The sequence below is a fragment of the Saccopteryx leptura genome, chromosome 2, assembly GCF_036850995.1.
Source record: "Saccopteryx leptura isolate mSacLep1 chromosome 2, mSacLep1_pri_phased_curated, whole genome shotgun sequence".
Lineage (NCBI taxonomy): Eukaryota > Metazoa > Chordata > Mammalia > Chiroptera > Emballonuridae > Saccopteryx > Saccopteryx leptura.
Genome location: NC_089504.1, coordinates 251157842 through 251181012, shown reverse-complemented (window position 1 = coordinate 251181012; position 23171 = coordinate 251157842). Strand labels below are relative to the sequence as shown.

General features: G+C 55.9%; 1 protein-coding gene across 1 annotated transcript in view; it reads left to right on the top strand.

Moving 5' to 3' along the window:
* GALNT9 (polypeptide N-acetylgalactosaminyltransferase 9) overlaps positions 1 to 12465 on the top strand; it is a 47990-nt gene extending 35525 nt beyond the window's left edge. The window contains exons 7-11 of the mRNA XM_066365992.1: positions 5814 to 5999; positions 8803 to 8940; positions 9224 to 9319; positions 10252 to 10419; positions 11645 to 12465. Of these exons, the coding sequence (XP_066222089.1) occupies positions 5814 to 5999; positions 8803 to 8940; positions 9224 to 9319; positions 10252 to 10419; positions 11645 to 11791 (735 nt within the window). The 3' untranslated portion in view covers positions 11792 to 12465. The remainder of the gene's footprint in view (positions 1 to 5813; positions 6000 to 8802; positions 8941 to 9223; positions 9320 to 10251; positions 10420 to 11644) is intronic.
* The last annotated feature ends 10706 nt before the right edge of the window (positions 12466 to 23171 follow it).

Here is a 23171-nt window from a genome sequence, read left to right as displayed (position 1 = left end):
GCCTGTTGGTAAGCTGCTTTTGCAATCTGAAACCCTCTGAGACCAGCCTCCTTGCAAGGCCGAGACCCTTTGTGGTCCCTCCCTGGAGCCTGAGGTTTCCGCAGGGAGCTGGGCCTCCTTGTTTAACAGGCGCTTTGAGCGCCGCGGTGTGCCAGGCCTGCCAGGGAGCATAGTAGACGAAACCCTACCTTCCAGGATGGAGGCCACCAGAGAAGCTGCTATGGCTGAGAAATGGAAATGGGGGGCAGAGGCAGGAGGAGGCCAGGAGCACTGAAAGCGGGGTGTGCAGATTAAAGTTTAAAGAGTGTGGTCAGAGCAGGGGTCACCTACAGAAGGCCAAGTGCTGAGGGGGGGCCGGGGAGGATGGTGGGGTGTCCTAGGCAGAGCGAGGGCAGGTACAAAGGCCCTGAAGTAAGGTCGCCTGTGTTCCCAGAATCACAGAGGCTCATGGGGCAGGATCGGAAGAGGCAGAAAGTGCAGTGGGGTCTTCTGAGGCTCTGGCCATTGTCAAGCCACAGCCTGATGTCAGAGGCTGTGTCGAAGCCCACACCATGCCCTCTGACTGGTACTGCCCTCCTGCTTCCTGACAAAGGGGCTGTGTAACTCAGGGTGGAAGGAGGGCCATGAACTGAAGTCCTCTAGGACGGCCATCCACCCACCAATTCACAGGGGCCACCTGGCTGCTAAGTGCTTCCTATTCTCTATGGGCCTGGCAGGGGTGGGGTTAGGATGCGTCTCAGTAAATACCCCCCAAGAAGCAGCAGAGTCCTGGGCTGCACTCAGCTCTCTGGGGGGCGGGGAGGGGGCTGAGCTGGGCTGCCGTGGGGTGAGCTCTGGTTGCTGTGTCATTCTCGGGGTTTTTCTGAGTTCTGTTTCTATCTGGGGTTTCATTTTGGGGGGGGGGTTGTTTGGATATTTGCCCATGGGCCTTTATTCCCGAAAAGATTATTTAAAGCAAGTTTTAAAAAATTTTATATGCAGTGTATTAAAGTGGCCCATTCCAAAACCTATTAGCTTTAAGCTTTGAGGTTAAACCTAAGATCACGTTATTACGGTTATAAATCTAATAGAACAACACTGACTGCCCCTTTTCCTTTGATGAATGTTTGACCAGCTCGGGTTGGACAGATTAAATGCCATTAAACCATCAGTCCTATTTCTGCCTGTAGTTAAATTCCCTTGAACCTTTTTAAAACGACGCTTATAAATGTAACATATTTCCTTTTCTCTTTAAGCACTTTCGTTGCCTGACATCACCGCAGACGTGCCCCCCCCCCCCAGAGTACATAAAGAATTCTCATGCATTTGACAAATTGACCTTATGCCGAATCTCAGGCCCTTGGAAGTTTTTTAGGACTGTTTGCAACTGTGTGTAATTCTCTGATGGTCCAGTTTTAAATCACAAGTTTGGGAACCGACTCTCAAGTCCACATGTTAGGAATGGAGTCGAGGGGGTTGAATCCAGAGGATTCTAACAAATGCTGACATTCCTCTGTCCAGCATTGGGCTTAGACCCCACCTTGCCAAGTGGAGGCCAAGACCAGGGACTGATCCATGGTCCCAGAGTCTGGCCTTTTGCCAGATGCCCCGTCTTCAGACCCTCAGAGGAGTCTGCCGACTGAGGTGATGAATGTGAATGTGGAGGTGCAGGAGTAGATATGGACGAGGTTTGGGAATGGGCACAGGTTTGGATATGAATCAGGAAAGATGACATCTGTGCCCCAGCCCCTCCCCCGGGGAGCCTGGCGTGTGCTCATATTCAAAAGGCTTATCTGACTTTGAACCCCAGCAGAGGGGACTGGCCAGCCCTGTCCTGACAGGTGACAGGTGGAGACTGGCTGTGGGGAGGGGGGCGGGTGCTCCCAGGGAGCTTGAAAACAGGGCTCATGTGGTTCCCCAGCCGCAGAGCCACCCCTTAACACCCCCTCCCCACCGCTCTGATGCCTCTGACTGCCAGGCCCCCTCCTCTCCGCCAGCTGGTGTCCCCTAGAATGCAGCCAGCCGGGCGCCCCTCCCATCTGTATGCTCTCCCTCCCGCCGCCCTCCGACTGGTGCAGGGGGTGGGGGAGACCCTGCTCCCACGCTCACAGGCCTCAAAACCGCCGCTGCTTTTGATCCCTCGCTAACACGGCCGCCCACACAGGCCTTCTGATCGATGCGGCCCAATTAGAGGAGTCATTCTGTGGTCTCGGGGCCAATGTCATTTTCTCTGATTGTAGAAATGCCAACTGCTGGTCCCCTAATGAGGAAAGTCCTGAAACCAATTAAGGGGAAATGAATCCATCGCGTCCTTCCATCAGGTTAATAAAGGTCAAGGCAAAACCCAACGATGCGCTAGCTGATTGGGAAAGCTGGCAGCAGTGGCACAGGCATGGGAAACCCTTTTCTTCTCTGTGTCAAAACTTTCAGATGTGCTGCTTTTCCAGGAGGTGCAGAAAAACCTTCTCATCACCGAGGGCAATTGCTGCCCTTCCAACTGGGCCCTCAGAGGGACCACCTGAGTGTTGAGATGTCTGAGGGAAGCTCCTTCCCCTCCCTAGTGGGCGCCTGTCTCCCAGAGCAAAGAACAGTGTCATTGCCCACGGAGGGAGCCAGGGAGGCATGACCACACTGCCCGACAGTCCCCACTTGGGGGGTCTATACTCGGGAGAGGGGTCCTACGGTCAGACATCAGAGGGGCACATGGATGTCCCCAGGCGCGTCCAAGATCTTTCTCATGTGCATTGTAAATTTTTTTTTGAGAGAGGTGGCTGCAGCCCTGATTAGCTGTTTTAAAATGTAGGTTTCGTTATTATTCAGTGACAGTGAGGCCAGCAGACCAGGGGCAGCTGCCATTAAGAAAAGAGGGTGGCCCGACCAGGCAGTGGTGCAGTAGACAGAGTGTTGAACCGGGATGCGTAGGACCCAGGTTCAAAACCCCGAGGTCACAGGCTTGAGCACAGTTCATCTGGTTTGAGCAAGGCTCATCGGCTTGAGCCCAAGGTTGCTGGCTTGAGCAAGGGGTTACTCGGTCTGCTGTAGCTCCTCCCCTCCCCTCAAGGCACATATGAGAAAGCAATCAATAAACAACTAAGGAGCCACAACAAAGAATTGATGCTTCTCATCTCTCTCCCTTCTCATCTGTCTGTCCCTATCTATCCTTCTCTCTGACTCTCTCTGTCTCTGTCACAAAAATATAAAGAAGAGAGGGTGTTATATCTCTCCAAAGAGGCACCTCACTGCACACAGGGCCACCTCAGTGGTACTGGTCCTCAGCCTGAAGGGCAGATCCATGTCCCCAGGGCAGGTGGGCCCCAAAAGCTCCCCGCCCCGGCCCACCGCTGGTCTCTGATGTTGTGGGCAGGGTGAGGCCTGGACCATAGGAGTTTAAACTCCTCCCAGGGGAGTAAGTTTAGGAGTTGCTGTTCCAGAGCCCGGCAGCAGCGTGTCCTCCGGCTGAGGCCATGGACGCACGGGGCCAGCTGGGAGCGGGAGAAGACAGAGAGGGCATGTTAAAAGGTGCAGGGCCCAGAGGAGCTTCAGGGAGGCTGGGGGGTAAATTCAAGGAGCTTGGAGTCAGGAAAGCGGCTCTGTCACTGTGAGGGTGAGAGGCAAAGAAACGCCGTCCACGATCGTGGCGCTCCCCTCAGGCCACGGGAAGTGCTGACTTGAATAGCAGGGGTCATCCAGGGCAATGTGATCGTGATCATGACTGTGGCCTGCAGAAAGGGTGGACGAGAGCGAGAGAAACATCAGCCTACTTCAGAATGAATGTTCCAAGAGCATCGATCAGAGGGAAGACACGCATGCAGGGCTGTGCTCCCCGGCTGTGCCCTCCCGAGGCCGCACACTGCCCTGTGGCCACCGTGCCCTGGCTGGTCTCGTTCCAGCCTGTGGGCTCACATGCAGACGCGTGCCCAGTTGGCAGGAGACAGGAGCCCCCAGTGACCCTCTTCACAGTGGAGAAGCCAATCACGGGTTCCCGCGAGGTCTCATCTGTTGGGGCGGGACGGCTGTGCTCTGGAATCCCACCACTCAGAATGCATCTCTGTGGGGCTGACCACCAGGCATGACTGGCAGGGAGGGCTCCTGGGGACACCCAAGAGCACAGTGGGTCTCCCTGCTCTTCAGCTCCTTCCCTCTGAGCAGCTGCCTGCAGACCTCTGCTTCTGTTTGGGTGGCAATTAACCAAATTGATTGAGATAATTGTCACGCGACAGGGTGGGCGTGACGGTAACACTCAGATTACAGATGCTGCTCCTTGCCGCCTCCATAGCGCAGGGTGAAGAGGCAGCTTCAGGAGCTTCTCGCACAGGCTCCTCTGCCCTGCTGTGTGACCTTGGATATGTTTCTTAACCTCTCTGGGGCTCAGTTCTCATTTTCACCTATAATAAGAACACAATTAATCCCCCATGCGCCCTGACATGGGGTTGTCAGGGTTTCTGCCACCTCCTGGTCCAGTTTTATCAGTCAGGAATGTGACACCAGAAAACTCCACGGCCCAGGGCTTGACCAGATCTCTAGGTGACTCATGAAGCACCCAGCTGATACATAAACTCCACAGTGACCACAGGAACTCGGGCTCTTGGTCACCTTCCACTGGCCATGCTAATTGCGTAGACCTTGAGCTTCATTATTTGGTGCCTCATGGTCATGAGATGACTGCCATTTCTCCACACCTCACATCCACATTCCCGGCAGAAAATAAAGGAAGGGAGGGGGGGAAGGGCCCTGCCAGCTGAGTTTGTCCCTTTTTAGGAGAAGCCACAGCTTCCCCGCAAGCCCCATCCTGAGACTCTTCACTTAAAATACTCATGCCCGCCAAGTTTAAGGGAAACAAGGGGAGACTGTGGTGCAAATCTATTTCTGGGCTGGGTGAGGGTTCCCATAGTTGGGGACTTTGGGGTCTTCCTTGCAGATGAGCTGCGGTGCATCGAAGGCTTTTTCTTTAGACCGAGTGTGTGTACCCGTTTGCAAGGCTTGGAGCAGCGTTCGCATAGCAAGCAGCTCTTTTAAATTAGATGTGGGGCCCTGGCCGGTTGGCTCAGTGGTAGAGCGTCGGCCTGGCGTGCAGGGGTCCCGGGTTCGATTCCCGGCCAGGGCACACAGGAGAAGCGCCCATCTGCTTCTCCACCCCTCTCCTTCCTCTCTGTCTCTCTCTTCCCCTCCCGTAGCGAGGCTCCATTGGAGCAAAGTTGGCCCGGGCGCTGGGGATGGCTCCTTGGCCTCTACCCCAGGTGCTAGAGTGGCTCTGGTCGCAGCAGAGCGACACCCCGGAGGGGCAGAGCATCGCCCCCTGGTGGGCAGAGCATCGCCCCCTGGTGGGCGTGCCGGGTGGATCCCAGTTGGGCGTATGTGGGAGTCTGTCTGACTGTCTCTCCCAGTTTCCAGCCTCGGAAAAATACAAAAATACAAAAAAAAAAATTAAAATTAAATTAGATGTGGGTTTGTTCATCTGGCTGGAGGTGGGGTGGCTGCTGATGGAGATCAACTCTCCCTGGCCCTGGCTGCCCAGCACTGTGTAGGGTTCCACAGGGATGCAGGGACAGAGAAATAATGACACGTTGGCAGGGGTAGGACCTCTACGGGGAAATGCTCCCCAGTGTTTGGATGGTGCAGTGTGCACCAGCCCCATGAGCGGGCAGCAGATGCTAAAGGGGAAGCCTTGTCTAGGTTTCGGTCGACTGGACCCAAGGCTGCGGCCTCTCCTTGGCCCTGGTCCCCTGGACCAGCCCCAGGCGCCGGGCCTCTGGGTGCCCAAGGCAGGTGTCCTGGGGTTTGTGAGCACGGAGGGTGGGGCAAGGCCGGGCGACCACCCAGCGGCCTCTCTGCAGGTGTGGCAGTGCGGCGGCAGCATGGAGGTCCTGCCCTGCTCCCGCGTGGCGCACATCGAGCGCACCCGGAAGCCTTACAACAATGACATCGACTATTACGCCAAGCGCAATGCCCTGCGGGCGGCTGAAGTGTGGATGGATGGCTTCAAGTCCCACGTGTACATGGCCTGGAACATCCCCATGACAGTAAGCCAGCCGGCTGGCAGGGTGGGGCGGGAGGACACTGAAGCCAGGGTCGCTGATGCCAGGCTGATGGTGTGGGGACAGCTTCAGACATCCTTGGGGACACCGTGGGGGATGGCCGCAGGTGCTGCCCAAGGGCATAGCCCATCCACACAAGGTGGGGCCTCCTGAATATCCCAGGGAAGACATTGTCACCTCCACCAGTGACAGCCCTTTTGTAACAACCGTTCAGCTAGTGAGCAACGCTCCTCCAGTGGAACCTCTCCCAGACCGAACTGGTCACACTGGTCAGCAGAGCCTGGCGTGGCGGGTGCAGACACCGAAGGGGTCCTGGTGGCTGTTGGGTGAGCACTCCCCCAGGGGAACAACAGCCCCTCTTTGGTCTGCAGCGTTGAGGCTGCAGTCATGTGACAGCAGTAATGACAACACAGGGAGCGCTCAGAGTGAGCCTGTTGTGCCTACAGGACAGAGAGGGAAACTGAGGCATAGAGTGGTCCAGTCATGCAGGGACTCACAGCTAGGAAGGCACAGAGATAAAGCATGCTGAGGTCCTCTGTGGGACCCCATTGCAAGGTTCTTGGGGGCTGCTTGCCATGGGGTGGAGGCTTCTTCTCCAAATCTGGTGTCCTGAAGCGAAATCTGCTCGCACTGTGGGGAATAGAGGCAGGAGGCCTAGGCTGCCAGCAGGAAGCAGGGGCTGGGAGGATACCAGAGGCTCCAAACCAGCAGCCTGTGGCTGGGGGGGAGCTTGGAGAAGTGGGCTTGGGTATGCAAGTATGCTTACACATGTGTGTGTGCATGTACACACATGTACAATGCGCCTACACATGTGTGTACATGTATGTTCACACAAGTACCCACACAAGTGTGGGGGTGTTGTGTGCGTGTGTATGCATGTACAGCACATGCACACATGTGCACACTTGCATGTGCATGCTGTGTACATACGTGTGCACGCAAATCGTGTATGATGTGTTGGAGAGAGGCCACCCTTGAGGTAGGTGGGCCCTCCCCGGCTGGCAGCACCTCCCACACCCACCCTCTCCAGAACCAGCCTCCTGTCCACAGGAGGATATGAGTCCCCAGCCTCGTGGCACAGACTCACCGCTTTTTTTTTTGTGGCAGAGACAGAGAGAGGGACAGATAGGGACAGACAAACAGGAGGGAGAGAGATGAGAAGCATCAATTCTTCGTTATAGCTCTTTAGTTGTTCATTGATTGCTTTCTCATATGTGCCTTGACCGGGGGCTCCAGCAGAGCTAGTGACCCCTTGCTCAAGCCAGTGACCTTGGGCTCAAGCTGGTGAGCCTTGCTCAAACCAGATGAGCCCATGTTCAAGCTGGTGACCTCAGGGTTTCAAACCTGGGTCCTCTGGGTCCCAGTCTGATGCTCTATCCACTGTGCCACAGCCTGATCAGGCCACACAGTTCTTTTTTTTACATCAACCCACAGTAGGAGCTGGATTTTATATCACACCCTCGCACACACATCTGTTTGAATCTGTGTGTGTTTATATATGTTGAGCTTTGCATCTATAACACAAAGCTTGCAGAAACAGCTCACACCTTTATTATGTGCCATCTCTCGACATTTTACACTCTCACCACAACCTCCTCCATAGATGCACCGTCCCCTAGCAGAGTGTGCCCAGCGTTCCCTGGGGGCCTGGGTTGGATGGACCCTAACGAGGGCGGCCCCCGACCCTAGCCTCCTCCCCCTCGGAGCTCTTCCTAGGCCGTTTCCAGCCACATGGATGGGGGAGCCATGAACCATGTGCTCACATATAAGAACAGAGGGCAGCCACTGGCTCTCGTAAAAGCCTTGTTTTCCATAAAGTAAACCGGCTCAGAAAATTGCAGCCTCACGCCACCCCCGTTAACACTTCAAAGGGAACTCAGGTGCTGTCCTGCCGGGAGTGGGCAACGCCCGGACACCCTCCCATGTCCAACCAGGCAAGGCCCACTCAGTCCCCTCACCATCCTCATCAGCACACGGGGAAACTGAGGCTCAGACAGGTGACAGGACTTTCCCAAGGCCATGCACGCATCACTCCACATCTGTCTCTGTGGAACTGGAAGCTGATTCAGACCTCGGGGGCCCTGAGCTTGGGGAAAGAGCTGCCTCAGGCCCACTAGGATCTTGGATCCACAAGGCTCAGTGCCAGCCACCATGAGGGGGCCCAGGACCACCCCCAGCTTCAGTGATTGACTAGACAGATGTAGAATGCAGAGAAGTGGTGACATTCGGGTTGTGGTTTGTTACAGAGGAAAAGCACAGCTTCTGAGGCAAGTTGCACAGACCACTTCTTGTCCCCATCGTAGGTAGAGGATCGCCAGCCGGGGATGCTCACCCAGGTCTCAGTGACCAGTTTCCTGGGGCTCAGTGCATGAGGCTTGACCACCTCCGTCTGAGCTCTGTCTCCAGCCCCTGCAGGAGTCAAGCTGATACCCCATGGCCCGAAGTCCCCCCAGACCCCACACAAACAGGCAGGGCATTCCAGGGGCTCAGAGGTTGGCTCCTAGGAGGGCAAGGCCAATGAAGTTGGAGAAGCCAGGCCTGCACACACCGGCAGGGGCTTCCCGTTCAGGCTGGGGCTGGGAAAGCTGTCCTCCCCATTGGGAACAGCTGCCCTGGACCTTCTTGGGTCCTGGAAGGGCAGGAAGCCGCCCCAGACAAGGGAGGCTTGGCGCCTCGATGCCCTGAGGAGTGGGGCTGCTCCAGGAGGAGGCCCCCGGTCCCTGAAACTCCCCCATCACTCAAAGACCCCCGTCATGATGACCCGCACTCACCCCTTCCTGCCTCGCAGAATCCGGGGGTGGACTTCGGAGACGTGTCAGAGCGGCTGGCCCTGCGTCAGAGGCTGAAATGCCGCAGCTTCAAGTGGTACCTGGAGAACGTGTACCCCGAGATGAGGACCTACAACGACACCCTCACGTACGGAGAGGTACCGCCTCCTCCTGGATGGCCCCTTGGGTCAGGCAGGCTTCCCACCCATGCCCGGTACCCTCCACCCCTCTTTCCTTCCCCCAACCCCCTCCCCTGCCCAGGGCACACCCTCCCCTGGTGGGTCTCAGCCACGCCTGGGCCTCGGGCTCTCACTTCCCCAAGACACTAGCCAAAGAGCAGGCCCTCTGCCCTGTCAGGAGATGGGGTAGGCAAAGCCCTCAAACCCTGCCTTGACCTCGGTGCCCTCCGCCATGGGCTTCTCCTTTGGTTTTTGACTGCAGGTGAGAAACAGCAAAGCCAGCGGCTACTGCTTGGACCAGGGAGCGGAGGACGATGACCAAGCGATCCTCTACCCCTGCCACGGGATGTCGTCCCAGGTAGGAGCGGCAGCTGCCCCGACCGCAGGCGGGAGGTGGGCACAGAGGCAGGTGCTGCGGCCTCTGCTGGGAGTCCTGATGCCACCAGGGCTGCATGGCCAGGCCCCTGGGGAGACACACGCACACACATGCACATGTACACACGCACCCAGGCTCACCTGCACACGCATACATACACACACATGTGCACACATGCACCTCGGGTAAGCGAAGGGCAAGGCCGCAGGCAAATGCCGACTCGACTCCCAGTGCCTCGGCTGCTAGAGGCACTTACTTCTCAGGGCGGCTGTGTGGACAACATACAACGTGGCCAGACACTTGCACAGTGCAGCTGTCCCCCGGGGGACAGGTGCCCTTCACGCACAGTAAAGCCACTGTTTGAGGAGCGCTCGGACCCGTTGAGCACATGATGTAGCGTGTCCCCCGGGCCCTAACCAAAAGCCCCGTGAGGCGGGGATTGTCATCCTCCTGCTCACAGGAGGAAACAGGCACAGCGAGGGGGCGTGACTCTCCCAAGGTTACATGGCCGGGTGATGCCTGGAATCCACCACATTGGTCGCCCTTGTGAGCCTATAGTTGCTGTGCAAACGTGAACAAGGACCGGAGTGTGTGTGGCCTTGCAGCCACCCTCATGGGGCTGCCTCGTGGTGTGAGAGCAGATGAGGCACCCTGGGAGTGCGTGTGAAATCCTCCCTGGGGTTGGGGCACCGGGACCCACAGGGTGGGGTTCCTAGCTGCATTCTGGGGGAGGAGGCTGAACTGGTCCTGCTGGGGAGGAACTGGGGGAAGGGCTGGGCAGGGCCAGGAGCAGGGCCACCTCTGGGTAGACCCCCCTCTGGTGACGGGCCAGCCCTGGCAGGCCATGCCTACCTCGCTCCCTATAGGGCCCCCAAACCCAGTCACCCTGGCTCTCTCTCTCTGCCTCTCCCCAGCTTGTGCGGTACAGCACAGAGGGCCTGTTGCAGCTGGGCCCTCTGGGCTCCACCGCCTTCCTGCCCGACTCCAAGTGCCTGGTGGACGACGGCAGGGCCCGCACGCCCACCCTGAAGAAGTGTGAGGATGTGGCCAGGCCAGCACAGCGGCTGTGGGACTTCACTCAGGTCAGCGGGGTGGGGGTGGGGGTGGGGGTGGGGCCTGGGTGGGAGTAGGGGGCAGAGAGGGGCCTCGGTCAGCTCCTTTTGCATGATCCAGTCTCACAGACGGTAGGTGCCTGGCTCAGGGTCACAGCCAGGAAGGGGCTGGCCGGTCCATTCTTGACCCTGGAGCTGCTGAGCCCAGCTGGGGTGGGGGGGCCACGCTCTCACCTCCTCCAGCCTCCTGAGGAGGGTGGCTTAAGGGAAGCCCTCACCCGGCTGCAGGCCACGGGACGGGGGCCAGACTGTAGATCCTCCAGCTCTGCTGGGACCAGCCCCTCTGGCCCTTTGGGGCTGCTGAGTTCAAATCCCAAGCCTCAAGAACAGACATGTGGGCTGACAAGATCAAAGGTGGCCTCCTGACTGGTGGGTCAGACGCTGGACTCCCTGTACGCCCCCTTCCTGGAGCTCTGACCCTTCCTCACACAGCCCTCCTGCCCTGGGCGACTGGGCATGAGCAGCACATGCACCCTAAGTGGACAGCTAGGTGATTCTGCACCCAAGAAAGGGAGCAGGAGGTGTGGCCAGTCCCTCCTGGGGCCCCTCTGCCACATCCCTCCTACTCCCTGCCCGGGGTCCTCTCTGCCATGTGAGAGAGCAGATCCCACTCCTGGCTGGTCCTGACTCCCAGGGACCTGCTCCCCCTGCCCCTGACCACCCCATCTGTGCCCAAGCTCCGGGCCGGGCAACGGATGTCGTTCAGGAGATGTTGCCGAGCAGACCTGTGATAGATAAACACACACACTGTCTGGGGCTCCAGGTCTAAGGAAGGCTGCAGGATGAGCCAGCAAGGGTCACAGAGGATCAGCCTGGGGCCAGGACAGTGAGGGCCAGGCTGCATGAGAACAATGCAGTTGAAGAAGGACAGAGAACTTCTAGGACACGACCCTGGGGTCCTGGAGGTCAGCCTGGACCCTCAATGCTCAGAGGAGACCACGGGCAAATGGACATGCTGGGAGAAATGTCCATCTCAGGTCACTTGACCTGGTTGTCCTGGTCACTCCTCAGACGCAGGGGCAGCTGGGCAGGCAGGTGGGATGGCTGATGGGGGATGTGAGAGGACAGAGAGGACCCCGAGTCTCAGTGGCCGTGAGTGAGTGAGTGACCACAGGGGGCCTGCTTCCCTCACTCTGGGATGCTCCCACGATGGCCCCTGGTGCCCACACTGCTGACTCGGTTTCCCTGCTTGCAGAGTGGCCCCATCATGAGCCGGGACACTGGCAGGTGCCTGGAGGTGGAGATGTCCAAGGACGCCAACTTCGGGCTGCGGCTGGTGATGCAGAGGTGCTCGGGGCAGAAGTGGGCCATCAGAAACTGGGTGAAACACGCACGGCACTGACCCTGGCCGGCCTTCCTGACCCTGGGCAGGAGCCCAGAAGACTGGGCTGTGCCCACATCATCTTGGGCTGGGACCTCCCCTGGGCTGCCAGTGGGTCCTGTCCCTGGGACAGCATGGCCCCTGCGTGCTCCAGAGGCTAAGGCGGGAAGCACGGACCCTCGTAGCCGGCTCTGCCTGAGCACATCTCTGACAGCCGGCTCCAGCTCCAAACCACGTGCCTTTTCCATGGTTTTCCTGCCCAGCTGCCCAGACGGCCCCCTCCTCTCTGCATGTGCTGACACCCTGTACCTCCCTGGGCAGAGCTGCCCCTGTGAGCTGGGAGGGCGGCGGGCTGGCCTCGCTGCCGTTTTCCCCTTCCTGTGCTCACCCAGGACCCCACGATCAAGCAGAGCTCAGCCCAGTGTCTGAGCAGGGAAACCGGACTCCAGCCAGACAGAGTCAGTGAGGATGTGACCACATGACTGCTTCAATCCAATAAAGAGCAGACTCTACAGCACAGACCTACATCTGTCTCATCCACCCGAGTCGGAACTGGTCAATGGTCCAGGGTAGGGCTCCTGTCCTCACGTCTCACCCAGGGCCAGGTACCTGCCCTTGCTGCTCTAAGGCAGGGGTCAGCAAACGAGGACCCACGGACACTCACCTGTTTTTATAAATAAAGTTTTATCGACACACGGCTGCTCCCACCCATTTATATATTGTGGGTATAGCCACTCTGGGGCTCCAGGGTGGAGTTGAGAAACAGCACCCCACCCCCCGCATACACACGTGCGTGCGCGCACACACACACACACACACACACACACACACACACGGGCTGGACAGTGCCTCCTGGCTGTGGTGGAAACCATGGGACCCTGGGAGAAACACCTGTCCCCTTCCCCATCACACCCAGAGCCAGGCAGCTGCTACTCCTGCCTCCTACCCAACTGTGGGAGCCTCGGGGGTCCAGGGACACGGCCCGGGCTGGTGTGCCCGTCCCTGCAGTGGCACCAAAGGCAGGTGGTTGCTAAGCTTCCATACACCAGACACCAGCTCCTCCAGCGCAGGGAGCCTCCCAGGGCCCCACTGTGGGCACTGCTGATGCCCCAGCTTCCCCCCTTTCTCACAGATTAACCTGGGAAGCAGGCCTACGGGCTTCTAGACCACAGGCTTCCCTCTGGGGGGGCGTGCCTAGCCTCCCTGGGGTCACCTTGCTGTGGCCAGATGGCCTGTGCTTTGAGGCTGACACCACGGTCATGAACCCAGCAATGATTTTCTTTTCAGGGAGAGGAGAAGTCACTCCCAGTGCTGCCTAGGTCCCAGGGTGGGGGGTCGTCTCCCCAAAGATCAGAGGAAAAAGCGGGACAGCGCATGTGTGCTGTGTGTGTCTCTGTGTCCCTGGGCAGTGAGGTCACAGGGGCATCTGTGGTTCTCATGCCCGGGTGACAAATAGTAATTCTTGGCCTTCTTCATAACTCATGGTCATGGCACGCTCTTTTATTTAAAAAAAAAAAAGAATTTATTTATTGATTTGACAGACGAGAGGTAGTTACTTCACTCACGCTGTTCGTGGCTTGCTTGTCAGTATGTGTTTGACCTGGAAAGCCCAGGGTTTCAGGTCAGCGCTCTATCCATGGTGCCACTGAAGGTTTGGCTCTTCTTTTTTTTTAATTTTTGTATTTTTCTGAAGTGTGAAGCCAGGAGGCAAAGAGACAGATTCCGCATGCACCCGACCAGGATCCACCTGGCATGCCCACCAGGGGGTGATGTTCTGCCCATCTGGGGCGCTGCTCCACTGCAACCTGGAGCCATTCTAGCGCCTGAGGCGGAGGCCATGGAGCCATCCTCAGTGCCCGGGCCAACTTTGCTCCAATGGAGCCTTGGCTGTGGGAGGGGAAGGGAGAGATAGAGAGGAAGGAGAGGGGGAAGGGTGGAGAAGCAAATAGTGCCTCTCCTGTGAACCCTGGCTGGGAATCAAACCCAGGACTTCCACATGCCGGGCTCTACTGCTGAGCCAGCCAGCCAGGGCCTAGGCTCTCCTCTTTCTAATTATTCACTTTGTTTCTTACCTGCCTCATGAGCAGGGACTTCCCTCATGAGGCCTGGACTTTCCAGGAGAACCACCCAAGAACTCATGGGGGGCAACCGCTCAAACACTGGCTGAAAAGGGAGATGGACTGAGACATCCACTGCCCAGTTGCAGCTCATGGCCTCGTGGTGGCGCTGTTGAGCTGGTCCCCCTGTGCTGTTTTCTAATGGACGCATGGCCAACCTGGCGGGACGTCCCTGCTGGTCTGGACCCCTGTCTGCATCCCAGACGTGCCTCATGCTGGGGTGAGTTCACAGGCCCTTCCAACTCATGGTGACACATGCTTCTATCAACCCCTCCACCCCCCACAGTCATCGTGGGCTCAGAATAACTTCCAACGCCACCCACGACTATGCGACCACCACCTGATCCCTGAGCCCCCTGATCCTTGCGTCCACACCTCTTTTGCCTCAGAGCACGATGGCTCTTCTTCTTTGCCTGGTTTTGAAAGCACAGGCTGCAGGAGGCTGGGCCAGGGTTCCTATTTGGATCTGCTCGACCCCAAACCTGTGCTCCCTCCGCTCTGTCCGGCTACCCAGGACTTGTCTGGTTTTTGTTTTTTCTTTTCAAACAATAGTCATGTTTTAAAAAGCCAGGACACAGCAAACAGGACTTAATGAGACCTAACAGCTGGTTCACCTCTTTCATTAGTTCTATTATAAAGTAGCTCTTGTGGGCCTGACCTGCAGTGGCGCGATGGGTAAAAAGCATCGACCTGGAACACTGAGGTCACCGGTTCGAAACCCAGGGCTTCCCTGGTCAAGGCACACATGGGAGTTGATGCTTTCTGCTCCTCCCTTCCTTCTCTCTCTCTCTGTCTCCTCTCTCTAAAATGAATAAATAAAAAAAAGGGGGGGAAAAACTGATGATTGATGCGTCTCATCTCTCTTTGTTCCTGTCTGTCTGTCCCTATCTATTCCTCTCTCTGACTCTCTCTCTGTCTCTGTAAGGAAAAAAAATAATAATACAGGTATTCAGGAAAAAATAAATAAATAAAGTAGCTCTTGTAGCAAATGCAGGAAACTCCACATTGTTTGTTTAAAATGGCTTATTGTTGGCCCTGGCCGGTTGGCTCAGCGGTAGAGCGTCGGCCTGGTGTGTGGGGGACCCGGGTTCGATTCCCGGCCAGGGCACATAGAAGAAGCACCCATTTGCTTCTCCACCCCCCCCCCCCCCCGCTCCTTCCTCTCTGTCTCTCTCTTCCCCTCCTGCAGCCGAGGCTCCATTGGAGCAAAGATGGCCCGGGTGCTGGGGATGGCTCCTTGGCCTCTGCCCCAGGCGCTAGAGTGGCTCTGGTCGCAGCAGAGCGACGCCCCGGAGGGGCAGAGCATCGCCCCCTGGTGGGCAGAGCGTCGCCCCTGGTGGGCGTGCCGGGTGGATCCCGGTTGGGCACATGCAGGAGTCTGTCTGACTGTCTCTCTCCGTTTCCAGCTTCAGAAAAAATATATATATAAATAAAAAAAATAAAATAAAATGGCTTATTGGTAACAAACTTCATTGGCAGCAACAAACAGCCCACGCTCCTGACAGGATAACGTTCATCAGAATTTAATTTTGCCTAATTGAAACGTTCACCAGTACAGCAAACCTTCTTTTCCCGCGGGGAGCAGCAGGTGCTGGGATTTGGCTCAGGGAGTGGGGTCCCCGGGAGAGGGCGGGGGGGTGGCCCCCCAGAACACTTGGTGCAGGTGAGGCCTCCTCCTGGCCTTGGCACCCACCTCATTCAACTCATCCTCATCCACCTCATCCTGGGGTTCCTGCCCCAACCACAGGCATAGCGCAGGGCAGGCGGTGGTCGTGTGGTGTCTGCACATTTGGTGAGGATTCAAGGGGCGAACATGAAAGGGTTTTGTGGGGGGTTTATTTTGCGAAAGAGACAGAGACAGGAAGGGAGAGAGATGAGAAGCATCAATTCTTCGTTGTGGCTCCTGGCTCCTTAGTCGTTCATTGATTGCATTCTCATATGTGCCTTGACCGGGAGCTACAGCAGAGCTAGTGACCCCTTGCTCAAGCCAGCGACCTTGGGGTTTCAAACTTGGGTTCTCAGAACCCCAGGCTGATGCTCTATCCACTGCGCCACTGCCTGGTCAGGCTATTTTGAGGGTTTTTGAAGGCCGGGAGGGGAAGACTTCAATAGAATATTCATCAGCTTTCCCAGGTGCGTCATTTCAGGGTTGTGGTCTCTGCTGATTGGTCAGTGCCAGGGGTTATCAGTCAGTAGTCATTGCACCTGGTCCTGGTACCACCCACCTGGTTTTGCTGCTTTTCTGGGCCTGGAGCTGAAAACAACCCAGGCCCCCATGAGCGCTGTAGGGAGCTGACCCTGTCTCTGGCTGTGAATTGCTTGGCCAGTTTGTTCAGCTAGGTGGCCCAGTTTCCCCATTCTACTTGCCAAGGCATTTTCCTAGCTCCTTACTATCCTGCCTCAGTTTCTCCCATCGAAGTTCACCAGCCCCACAGACGGCTACTGGCATGCCCCGTGCTGGGGAGTGTCCTGCACCCACAGGAGGGAAGTGACCGTGTGCGGGGAGCGGGCGTCTCTGTTTCTGTCTCCTCCGATGAAGCTGTTGGAACCGGGCCTGGGGAGGGCAATGAAGAGGCCCCTGAATTGGCAGTGATGACCTTCCACCCTTCCGAGAAACGGCCCCGAAGGTTCAGAGCTGCTCAGAGCACCTGGGTTCCGTTCGCCACAGTCAGGGCAACTGGATGCATGGTGCATGAAGTTGGGGAATCCCAACGGTGGTGGGAAGAGGTGATGGTGGTGGAGCCCTGTGCACGTGGAGGCTGGGCCGCAGGGGTGTGAGCCTCCAAATTCAAGGAGCCCCAGATGCCTCCCCCCCGCCAAGCCACACACACCAGGTGAACTAGGTCATGGGGCCTGAGGCGTGTGGCCTCCTCATATGGATAAGAGCTGCCTCCCCAGACGCCAAAGTTAATTAAACTGACAACTTTGGTAAGTTGCATGGTTAACTGCTCTGGGATAAATAAGATAAAGAAGCCTTATTTGTTATTCCTCTTCTCTTCTAAGCGCCCAGCAGTCATTTTAAAATTAAATTAAATGGCTTATCTGTGCTAACGGGAACCGACAGGGCCATCTTTCTTGGATGACTCAGTGCCGCCTTGTGGGCCAGCCACCCTGCTCACGTTAGTCACGGGATGGGGCTCTGGTGTGATGAATTTTAAAACCGGGTCCCCTTCTGCCCAAAGGTCACGGCGGGGTGGGCTCTAAGTTGTGTCTTTTCCAACCACAGAACTGGCCTTTACTTGTCCAGTACATGGTCTTGAAGCCACAGCAGCCGTGTCTGCTCCCAATGTCTCTGCTGAAGCAGAAATGTCCTCCTTGGCCAGCTGGCTCCTCGGTTTCTCTGTGTGGCTGTGGGAGCTGCAAGCACAGAGAAGACCCAGAAGGGGAAGGTGAGGGAGGAAGGGAGGAGGAGGCAAAGGCAGACAAAGAAACATTCTGGAAGAAAACCCAAAGAATAGAAGGAAACAAATGTCCTGGAAGAGCTTCTCACTTTATTTTTTTCTCTTTCTTTTTTTAAGTGCAAGGAGGGGAGATAGACAGATTCCTGCATGTGCCCCGACTAGGAACCACATGGCAACCCCAACCCTATCTGGGGCCGATGCTTGAGTCAAGGGAGCTATCCTCAGTGCCTGAGGCCAACATTAGGATCAGTCCAGCCACTGGCTGTGAGAGGGGAAAAGAGAAAGAAGGGAGAGAGAAGCAGATGGTCACTTCTCATGTGTGCCATGACCAGGGATCAAACTCAGGATGTCCGTATGCCAGGCCAATGCTCTATCCACTACACCATCCGGCCAGGGCTGAGCTTCTCACTTTAGAACTTAAGAAGTGAGCATTTTCAAAGAGAGACTAAATGGAACAACTAAATGGAATAAACTGATGTTCCTCTCTCTCCTTTTCCTTTTCTCTCTCTAAATCAATGGGGAAAAATACTGAAAGGAAGCACTAGAAAGAAGAAAAATTATTTAGGATCCACACAATGACTCTAATCTGTGCCCTTAAAAAGAAAACTTTGCTCTGATCTGTGGTGGCGCAGTGGATAAAGCATTGACCTGGAAATGCTGACGTCGCCGGTTCGAAACCCTGGGCTTGCCTGGTCAAGGCACATATGGGAGTTGATGCTTCCAGCTCCTCCCCCCCTTCTCTCTCTCTGTCTCTCTCTCCTCTCTCTCCCTCTCTGTCTCTCTCCTCTCTAAAAATGAATAAATAAAATTTTAAAAAAAACTTTAAAAGCAGAATAGAGCCCTGAGCAGATAGCTCAGTTGATTAGAGCATCATCCTGAAGCACAGAGGTTGTGGGTTCGATCCCTGGTCAGGGAACATACAGGAACAGATCGATATTCCTGTCTCTCTCTCCCCCTTCCTCTCTTGCTAAAATCAATAAATAAACACTAAAAAAAAGAAAAAGCAGCCTGACCAGGCGGTGGTGCAGTGGATAGAGCGTTGGACTGGGATGCGGAGGACCCATGTTCGAGACCCCGAGGTTGCCAGCTTGAGCAAAGCTCACCAGCTTGAGCCCAAGGTTGCTGGCTCGAGCAAAGGGTTACTCGGTCTGCTGAAGGCCCATGGTCAAGGCACATATAAGAAAGCAATCAATGAACAACTAAGGAGCCACAACAAAGAATTGATGTTTCTCATCCCCTTTCCTGTCTGCCTGTCCCTGTCTGTCTCTCTCTCTGATTCTCTGTCTCTGCCACAACAAAAAAAAAAAAAAAAAAAAAGAAAAGAAAAAAGAAAGAAAAAGCAGAACAGGAAAACTAGTTCAGAGGGTCCTGGACAGATAGTCTGTGTCAGAGCAAGGTTGTGGGACCAGGACCAGGGGTGGGGGGGTTGCCTGGATCCACAGTGGGCCATCCAAGCATTGCTCCCATCTGCTCTCCAGGTTCGAAGGTGTTGACAATGAAAAAAGGTTTGGAAGCAAATATACCTGAACACCACAGTGACCATGTGTCAGTGGTACGTTGAAGGAGAGATGTGCTTTTCTGTTCTACCTGTAATAAGAAAATGATATTGTATTATTTTGCATAATTATAATTATAATGTATATCTATGGTAATAATCACTTTATTGAATTGCTTAAATAATAGAAATCATTTAAATAAATTTAAAAATTTATTATTAACGACAATTATGATAACTAATATAATTCACAACTAATAACTAGTACATATTAATGATATACTCATAATAACTAATGATTATATAACTGTTATTTATTTAAAATAATATTTTGATCTGTTATAATTTTTATAGTTATTATATAGTATATTTTCTATACCAAAACACAATTATTTTAAAAATTGGGTTGAATAGAGTGAGGGCCCAGGGGTCTGCGGTGTTGAAGGGACCCGAAGAGGCGCCCTTGGGCCTGTCAGCTGCTCTGGGGTCCAATGTGTCACAAGACCTGCTGCCTGGCGGGAGTCCGGGGCAGCCCCTCCTGGGTCCCTGTGGGCACCCCTGACAGGTGCCCCGCTGTGACTCAGAGCAGGGCCTGCCTTGTCTGGCCCCAGGTCTGTCACCTCATGTTGCTCAAGGCAGATGGATTGATTGTGACAAGCTAAAGCCACCAGCCCCAGCTCGAGGGACGGGGGGCGCCCACGCTGGGTCCTCATGGGCAGGCTGCTCTCCCGCCCGCATCTCCAGCCAGTGGGTGTCCAGTCCTCCTTCCAGCCCTCCCAGGCCCTCCCCGCCCCTCCGACGCCCTCTAATTTAATTCCTGTCCATCCCCAGACAAGGAAGTATAATTGCTTTAGGAAATGCTCTTACTTACAGGAAGAGCTAGTCGATGTCTGCCCAACACCACCAGCCTTTTAGACAAAGTGATACCTCTTAATAAATTTCTCCATTAAACTCCGGTCCCCTGAGGGAGGGGACCCCTCTGCAGCTTGCAGGCTCATGTGAGCGGAGTCATGGTTTCCACCAGGTAAGGCCAGGAATCTGCATTTCTTTTTTCATCTTGGGTAAAGAGATATTTTAAATATATACAATATTACAAAGAACCATTAAAAAAAAGCATAAATCTACGAATCAAATAGGAAAAAAATTGTGCTCGCTTCGGCAGCACATATACAAATAGGAAAAAAATCAAGTAGGCAATGGGGCAGATACAGGAGCAATGGGAAATAACACAGACCAAGAGGTGAGGTAGGTAAGTAGGTCAACACAGTAACAATTCATGGAGACCTCTGTTACAGCTGTTACACGTACAGAGCTCATGGTAAGTGTTCTCGCCACAACTGAACAGTGATTATTTTAAAATGATGATAACCTGCATTTTGAAGAAGCCCCAGGGTCATGTGGACACTGCTTTGGGGAACCCCACTCTGAGAACCAGAAGTGGGAAACAGCCCCCGCGCCATGCGTCTCAAGCACAGGTGAGCTTTCCGTTACCTGCACAAATTGCCAAGAGGGTGCCATCAAATGCTTCGTCTGGAGATGTGTCCTCTGTTGTTGTGGTGAGAGCGAGGCCTGCGGCGGCCACTCCAGGTCTACAACACCCAAATGAGTAGCTGGGGTTTGTTTGGGGGCGATGGGAAGCCGCCCGTGGGTTTTGCTCGGGAAGTCATCCAGCAATCTTTTGCAGAGGAGGCCCTGGATGCTCATGGGCTACTGCTGTGGCCGGAGGAATACAGAGCCCCTTGCTGAGTAGAACTGAGCACACAGGGTGGGCAGTAAGTCTGGTACACAGGGACTTGGTGCCAGGTAGGAACCATTCTTCCCCTGTACATGGTGGGCTGAACACAAGCTCGCTGGTCGCCCTGGCAGGAGTGCCCGACTACCCAGGGCCATCCTGCTGTCCCAGGCTGCCCAGCACACTAGAAGTGCCTGCCTGTCCAGGGGCTCAGGGCTTTGAAGGAGCTCCTGGCAGCTGAAGTCCCACCAACATCTGGGTCCTTGGTGCCACTCAGAATCCGTGCAGATTGGACAACAGAGATGATGACACCCCCTACTTTGCATCCACGCTGGGTGCCCAAGTGGCTTCCTGTGCTTCTGAGTGCTGTGGCCCTCTTGGATGGCAGCTGAGCATTGGTGGAGGCTTCATGCCTGCTGGATGGGGTGCGGCATCTGAAGGAGTTCGGTGACTAATTCAGCGTCCTGTGCTCTCACTTCTCCTGTGAGGGGCCTGGGGTCCTTGGACCCTCATCTGCTCTCCTGGCTGCTGAGCTCAGCCTGGCTAAGGCCTGCTGACTGCAAGCTGAGGGACACCCGACCGAAAGAATGGCTGAGCTAATTGTAGCCATACATCTATCTTGGCACTGGGGATGGGGCTGTCGGGCCCATCAATAACCCAGCACTTGCAGGGGAGGGGAAAGGTCAGGAGCGAAGACTCATAAATCGCCAGTGAGCCCAGAAGGGGGTGGAACATGGGAGCCTGTCAGCTGTCACCTGGGAGGGGACAGAGACCCTGCAGCTCTGCCCCGGGGGGGGGGGGTTGCTGGGGTCCTCGTTGACCTGGGCAAGGCTCAAGCTCCGACACAAACCAAGTCCCCTTCCCCTGCACCTACTCTGTTTGCTCCATCACCCCCTCCACCCAGGTTGCGCAAGCAGAGTGGGCAGGGACTCTTCACTCCAGTGCAGGGACAGAGGGATCCAGGGGGGACCTGCAGGGTGCCTATAACCCTAGTGATGGTGGTGAGTAGACTGGAGGTGGGCACAGGTGGGGGGATACCAGATCCCACTGCTCAGAGAGCTAAGGCACCCTCAGCTCTCCCAGCCCACAGGGGCCAGGGGGAGGCAGAGGGGATGTTTTTGGAACTGAGAACTTGAGTCGGCCAAGACACTCCCTGTGTGGGAGCTGTGGCCTGGGCTGAGGGACCGTCCAGCCTGAAGCTTTTCTCCAGGATGGCGCTGGGAGAGACACCCCCTCACTCCCTTCTGGTCCACCTCCAGGGAACACCCACTGGCCACACCAGATTACAGCCCACACAGGTCAGCTCCTGGCATGGAACAGGTGCAGGGGGGTGGACAGAGTTGATGGGCAGAACACATGTCTCCCTGCCCTGCAGAGCACCACACCACCCACACCAGCCCAGGTGCCCAGCACAGCTGAGGGTCAGGGCCTGTGGTGCAGGAATTGCTGAGGAGCCAGGGGCCAGAGGGCCAGCAGGGAAGGCAGGCTCCCCGGAGCCGCTTGGAGGGACAGACACCAGTGCCCAGAGCAGCGGATGTGAACGTGAGGCCCCAGGACAGTGAGCTGGGGGAGACTCAGTCCTCTTCCACTGCTGAGCAGTTCTGACCTGTGTCTGCAGGAGCCAGAGGGGCGACAAGGTCCCAGGTGCCTGTCTACACCTCCCTCCTTCCTTCCTTCCTTCTCTCCCTTCTTCCCAACCAGCAACTGCGCTCAGCCAGAGAGCAGAGGCCACATGTAGTCCCAAGATGAGCGACTCTGATGTGAAACCTCATGCCCTGGCTGAGCTAAAGGACACACAACCTTCCAGCAGAGTCATGGCCACATGCTCAGGAAGTTCAATCCTGGAAATGGGCCTGAGAACCACGCAGCAGCTTCTTAGAGGACAGGAGCAGCCCTGCACCCCAAATGCCCTCCTGAGGGGAGAGAGAGAGAGGAGGGGAGAGAGAGAGAGGAGGGGAGAGAGAGAGGACATGTCACCAGCGCTGTCACATTTATGTACAAAACAGATGAGCAGGGTCCGGGCACTGAGGTCCAGAAGAATAACTGGCAAGTGAGGTGATTTCCTGCTGCTCTGTGAAAGTGTACTGACTATCCCGTGGCCCAGTGGTGAGGGAGTGTGCGGGCAGCCAGAGGACCTGGTGCTGGGCTCCAACCGAGACCTCCAGCCTGCGACCTCAGTTCCTCCCACGTGGTCTCCAAGAACAGCAGATCCAGAGACAGAGAAAGACAGGGAAGCCAGGCCCCACTGGACCCAGGTTCACTCCTGTGCTCTGGCCAGTTTTCTACATCAGCCAGGTGAGCAGTCCCAACACAGCCACAAAGCCACCTACGGTCACCCTGTCCCTTGGCAGAAACCCCTGGGGTCCCCCCCAGTCTCAGAGGCTTTCCCTTTGCACCTGGGTATTTCTGTGTTCCCTGAGTTCTATAAAGGGCGTGAGTTGATTATATGTAGTGTCTGGAACATGTCTTTGCGACATGACACCCTGCAGCCTTTGTTGACCTGACAGCACTCCACAAGGGCTCAGTGGCTCCTGCTCTGCCCATTCCAGCCTCCTGAAGAGCAGAGACCTGGAAACAGCCCCCTGCAGACGAGACAGCTGCAACACGGAGGGGTCACGCAGCTCCCCAGCCGAGCACACCGGGCCACCCCATGTGA